Source organism: Carassius gibelio, chromosome A5, assembly GCF_023724105.1.
Source record: "Carassius gibelio isolate Cgi1373 ecotype wild population from Czech Republic chromosome A5, carGib1.2-hapl.c, whole genome shotgun sequence".
In the NCBI taxonomy this organism is placed as follows: Eukaryota; Metazoa; Chordata; class Actinopteri; order Cypriniformes; family Cyprinidae; genus Carassius; species Carassius gibelio.
In genome coordinates, this window is record NC_068375.1 from 11,233,758 (window position 1) to 11,240,273 (window position 6,516).

At 34.5% G+C, this 6,516-nt stretch overlaps 1 protein-coding gene across 1 annotated transcript; it reads left to right on the forward strand.

Moving 5' to 3' along the window:
- The first annotated feature begins 435 nt into the window (after positions 1-435).
- On the forward strand, positions 436-6,110 carry LOC127993335 (complement C3-like). Its single transcript, XM_052591712.1, has 12 exons — positions 436-609; positions 767-930; positions 1,013-1,171; positions 1,383-1,442; positions 1,525-1,615; positions 1,739-1,784; positions 1,934-2,024; positions 2,151-2,240; positions 3,687-3,792; positions 4,106-4,195; positions 5,756-5,836; positions 5,971-6,110. The coding sequence occupies exons 1-12, from the start codon at positions 534-536 to the stop codon at positions 6,093-6,095; spliced, it is 1,179 nt and encodes a 392-aa protein (XP_052447672.1). The 5' UTR covers positions 436-533; the 3' UTR covers positions 6,096-6,110.
- The last annotated feature ends 406 nt before the right edge of the window (positions 6,111-6,516 follow it).

Here is a 6,516-nt window from a genome sequence, read left to right on the forward strand (position 1 = left end):
CCTTTTTCCTATGCCCACTGTATGTGTGTGTGTGTGTGTGTGTTAGACTAGTTTAAGTGTAAATGTAGTTAATAAAGTCTTATATGCATCACACTTGAGGTTGTTCATTGTTTGCTCATAACTGAAGTCCCTAATCATGCAGATTAGAGTAGTATTGTACAGAGTAGTATTGTACAGTAAGAAATCATGTTCCTTAAACAGGAAAGTAACATTCTTAGAATTGACAAACAGTTGACACTGAGAGGTCAAGTAAATACTTACAGCGGATCTAAAACTTTCTTCAAAATGTCTTTTTTCATTTAGTACAGCTTTAGAACGACGAGTGAGTTAATGATGACAGAATTTTCATTTTTGAGTGAATTTTAACTGTTGATTATGCTGAATGTTGAAGGATGCAAATCTAAGAAATTATTTATTTATTATTTATTTATTTAATTTTCACACTTTTATAGAGTCTGCATGAAAGTATCAGGAAGGCTGTTGTCTTCTTAGAAGGTCGACTTCCACAACTGACCAATCCTTACGCTGTTGCGATGACGTCTTACGCCATGTCCAATGCTGACAAACTCAATAAAGACATCTTGATCAGACACTCCTCACAAGGAGAAGGTCAGTCAAGTCAACAAGGCATCAAAAAGAGATGCACTTTGTAACAGTGCTCACTCCGACCCAAGTGTAAATAATAGAAGAATTACAGATGTTTTGTGGTGTAATGACAGCTGCTTGAGACAATCCTGTTTCTATTGCTGTGCTGTGTTTGAAACAGCCGGTCGGTCCTGGACTGTCCCTGGACAGCATCATCACTCACTAGAGGCGACGGCTTATGCTGTGCTGGCGCTTGTGAAGGCAAAAGACTTTGATAAAGCAGGAGAAGCAGTGCACTGGCTGAACAGACAACAGTCTCATTATGGAGGATCTGGCACCACACAGGTACATGAACACCTCATCATTTGACTGATAGACAGCAGAACAAGTGCAGGACAGGATTTAAATACTTTTCTGTATTTTCTAGGCGACCATCATGGTGTTTCAGGCCGTGGCAGAGTATCGCACGCAGGTGAAGGACCGACAAAACTTCAATATGGAAGTGGAGCTGTCTGTAGCAGGAAGAAGCAAACCTGTCAGATATACTATCAAAAGAGAGAATGCACACCTTACGTGGTCACACAAGGTGAGGAATAACTCATCTACTAGATTCAAACTGTTTGCTGCTCACGTCAGTTGAAAGTTTTTGTGGTTTGATATTAAATAAATAATTATGGGAGTCATAATTTTTAATCTCTACATCAAGAGTGTTTGGTCAGTGATATCTTCAGGTATCTCTATTATATCATGGATTTGATTATTCTGATGACTTGAGTATATCTGCATTCACTCAACAGGTGGAGATAAACAAGGACTTCAATGTAACTGCTAAAGGAACTGGAAAAGCCACTCTCTCAGTGAGTGTTCATGTGCGCTTATACAGTCAACAGCAAGATTAAAGTGTGTAACATCTAATCTGAGACGTTCGGCTGTTTTCAGGTTCTGACGATGTACTATGCCAGACCTGTTGAGAAGAAATCTGACTGTACTTTCTTTAATCTGACTGTTAAATTGGAGAAAGAAAATGAAAGTAAGATTGAGTTCATGCTCTTTATGTGGCACTTTCCATACATCCAGAGCTAAAATAAAACCTCCATAACATTTAATTATGTGCTGCTTTTTTATTTTAATTACCAATTGTTTTTTTTTAAAGCAAAACAAGGAGCCATTGCAAGTTACAAGCTCACTATGGATTTCATGTATGTGAAAAAAAAATCCTAAAAAATCCTACTACAATATAATAATTCTGAGGTCAAACAGACTCAAAAAGCTCTAGTGTGAAAACAGAAGATGGAGCAAAACTACAAAACCTGTTATTAAAATCTGCTCTTGATCTCCATCTTCACAGCTACAAAAGTGATAAAACCGATGCCACCATGACTGTTCTGGACATTGGTTTACCGACTGGATTTGAAGTTGAAGAACATGATCTTAAACAGGTATTGTGATGACAAACTTATGCAGTGATGTTTCTGTTTATAGAAGAGAAAACTAACACTAGGACATAAAGCATCCTGATCATGTCATGTATTGAGGTTTTTGTTTTCTTATGTTCTTGTCCTCAGTTGTCTTCAGGGAAGGAGAGATACATTCAGAAATATGAAATGAATGAAGTTCTGTCAGAGCGAGGATCCCTCATCCTCTACTTAGATAAGGTATCACAAACTGTTGTCTGATGATTTCGTAAACAGAGTCAATCTTGTTTTCTTTTGATCAGGAAACGTGATATTGTTTTATATTTCTATGAAATATTGTTGAGTTCTTCATTCTGATTGGCTGACAAAGTGCTTCATTAATATGCAGTATCTGCACATCTATAAAGTTTTATGTCACTGCATGTTCACCTTTAAGTACATTTTGGACAACATATAGTCATATTTCACATAATATTATAATCACAAGAGAAAGTGCATACATATAGCCTATGGCTGCAACTAGTGGTCGAACTGTAATTGTTTTTTTATTTTAATTATAAATGAAAATCAGGGGAGATGGTGTGGTCAAGTATTTCTTTGGTGGGGCAGGGGGTCCCAAAGATAACTTTACACAATGGTTACAAAATTTGTCTTATGTTTAAACACATTTTAATTTGAATTTAAATTAAGCTTTATTAAATGAACTATGGTTTATAAGCTGTTTTCTTTTTGGACTGTGAAATGGAGGGGATGTTTGTTGATAATGATAATTAAATGATATTTCGCTGAATGTTTTTTTTTTTTTTGTGCTGGCATCTTGGCTGATTTAGGCTTGTCATGGACAAGTAGGTGGCAGCTAACTCCCTGTTTAATAAATGATTCACTGAATCATTGATAAACTGAATCATTCAAATCAAATTATTCGTTCAAAATGGCTGATTCAATTAAAACGTAAACAAGTGACTATGTTTATGAATGGATCGTTGATTCACTGGCTCACTTGATTTATTCAAAAACAAATTCATTCAGGATTGAAACACCACGGTGTTGCTCTGCACTACTGTATAAAATTAATAGCACATTTGAGATTGTGACACGAGCTGATGATCAGGAGAGTAATTTCTTTCCTTACTTTAAATAAAAAGGCATTCTAACTACATTCTAATGGGCTTCATCAAGCAGTGAATGCTTTTAGACACTTGTTTGTTTTTGCAAAGTGAGTGACACACTCAATAATGTCATCTCTCCGTCCTTCACACATGCAGCACAATAATGTTATATCGGGGGAGCTTGTGCATGAATTATTATGCATAAATTATAATTACTATAAGTAGAAAATTTTTATATTTCTTATTTGTTACTTTAACGTTATACACAATACATTATTAATCTAAAGGGGATGGGAAGGAGGATGGTGGTTGTCTTTTTTTTTCAATAAGGGGAATGCCACCCCCCCTCAGTTCAAGCCCTGGTTGCAACAAATTTAAATTTTGTTTTCTGTCAGCTATGCAACACACAAAATAGTTTTTTTAAGTGTAAATGCAACTATAGTTTTATTTTTTTATTAGATAATTATTATTATTTTTAATAGTAGTAGTAGTGGCTTGTGCATTTGTTAACATGGACAGTTTTCAGAGTAAAATATGACATGTAATCATAATTTTGCATTGGTTTCTGTATTATTAGGTTTCTCATAAAGAGAAAGAAGTAATTTCCTTGAGAATGCACCAGCTGTATGATGTGGGTCTGCTACAGCCTGCTTCAGTCACAATATATGAATATTACTCACCAGGTGAGCTGCACACACACTCACCCATCTTCTTACATGAACTCTTAAGATCATTTAAAGTGATTTCCAAATGAAAACAATACACTGACGTAAGGGGAGGGCAAGTAATAAATAAATACACGTTGCTCTGGTATAACAGATTTCTACAACACAAGAGCAGATTGTTTTTAAAGTGCAGAACGTTGGTTGGTCAAATGCTCTGTTTTAAGGCTGAAGGTGTGTGTGACATGCTGCTGTGTTTGGGATTTTTTGGAAAGATTTAACAGAACTAGAAGGCTGTTGTAGTCACCTTTAATTAAATGCATGTGTGTTTCAGATGCACGCTGTACAAAGTTCTACCACCCTAAAAGGACAGATGCTGCGATATACAAACTGTGTAAAGGAGACCTGTGCCTGTGTGCAGAAGGTATTACAATTATAATTTTTTTTATTCACCAGATATTTTTATATAAAGACATTCACAACTTGTCATAAGATGCAAATATTCTTCATTTAAGTAGTTTAAATGTTCTGTGTCATTTTATTTATTATATATATATATATATATTAGTGGTGGGCCGTTATCGGCATTAACGTGCTGCGTTAACGCGAGACTCTTATCGAGCAATAAGAAAAATATCGCCGTTAATCTATTCTCAAAGTTGGGTTGGGAGCTGGGTCTATACTAAGCAAGCTATGATGACTTTCACCTTGATATTTTATATAACCGACTGGCTGAGGTCAGCCTAAAAAGATGCTCAGGACAGTTGACGAGCCACTGCTGCGCATAGCACACGAGAGAGAGATAGACGCGTATCACGGACATCGACACTGAACCGAGCTCTCTTCTGCGAAGTTCTCCTCGAAGTTCCTCTTGCACCTGAACGAACAAATACAAATCGCAGTTTGAACAAACAAAAAGATGTGAAAGAGCCCAACTCAGTACTCGCGGTGTTCTGGTGTTCAGGGCTCACGCAGAGAAAGGCGTCTCAAAACACTTGAACATCGAATTTGCTTATTTTTGCTCTTGTGCCGACAAATACATACAAAATATGTCAAAATATCCACCTTGGAAATTATGCTCGAAAAAACTGTCAGTTATTTCTTAAGTGAAAGTAAACAGTTGAGTAAAAAAATGGGATGTGTTCATCGTCTCTTAAAGTGACCGCGCCTAATTTAGCTACTGTCTGCTGTAATGTTAATCCAAGAAAATGAAAATGAAAATCACTCACTGCTCTTGACTGCATTACTTTGTAGTTTTTACAGTCAAACCAAAAATTATTCAGCAACCAGATATAATTTTTGATATATATAGCAAAACTGTAATAATGTGAGAAATGTTGAAAGTGTCTGAATAAATGTAGGTTTGATTGTATATTTCATTTTTACATTGAAGACTATCCAGTGCTATTTTACATTTAATTGTTTCTGTATCTTGACACCTACAAACTTGAAAAAAACTTAAACATTGGTGTGAAACAGGCGTAAGGTTGTTTGCACCTTGTGCAATGTGGAATTAGTTTACAGCTTTTTCAACCACTTTGTGATGCATTTTGCAAACAGGAGATGAGCCCCTTTTCTAATGCACCCCCTAGCTTGATAAACCCCTTCTCAAAGACTTACTGTTTGTCATTTTTTTTGGGTAACACACATATTCTGAATGTCTTCGGCAGAATTCGAATGAGCCATTTGAATCTAGATTAATCTAGATTAATTTCAAGATCACAGTGAGATTAATCTAGATTAAAAAAATTAATCTATGCCCACCACTAATATATATATATATATATATATATATATATATATATATATATATATATATATATATATATATATATATATATATATATATATATTATTATTATTATTATTATTATTATTATTATTATTATTATTATTATTTTTACTTTTTATGAATGGAGGAAAATGTTTTGTTATTAATGTGTTTAAAAAAAGAAAAAAAAAAAATCACCATCTCATAACACAGAGAACTGCAGTTACCAGAAGAAGAATCATGTCGGAGATGAGGAGCGTTCGGATAGACCCTGTGAAGCTGGCATGGATTATGGTAAACACACGTTCTCCCTCCACAGCCATTGAGGTCCAGTCTCACAGCTCTGATATAACACCAATATAACACGACTGTTTGACAGTTTAGTCTCAACTCTGATATAACACCAATATAACACGACTGTTTGACAGTTTATAAAGTCACAGTGGTGGGGATGGATCTGAAACAGCACTCTGACATCTATGACATGAAGGTGGAGCTGGTGCTGAAAGAAGGTACAGTTTATTATTATTCTGTGTCCATCTTAAGAATATAGCTGACAGTTATTATTTTTACTATTTTTTTTTTTTTTGTGTGTGTGTGTGGAATATATGTTAACATATTTTATGTGAAATATCTTATTCAGGTCAGTATTAAATAAAAAATAACATGCATTTTATAAGACCCCTCATATTTTGGTAAAATAATTAACATTTTGCAGATTCTGCAAAGTGTATGTAAGCTTTTGACCTCAACTGCACTGAAAAAAGTAATAAGTAAATTTATTAATTTTTATTTGGCAAGTTTTTGCACAAGCATTTTTCAAGTAAATTTAACACATTTGGAAATTAAGTAAATCTACTAAGTTAAGTAAAAATAATAATAATAATAATAAGTACATTTTATTGAGTAAAATTTAATTAAATAATATTAAATTAATGCATTTAGCAGACACTTTTATCCAAAGCAACTTACAG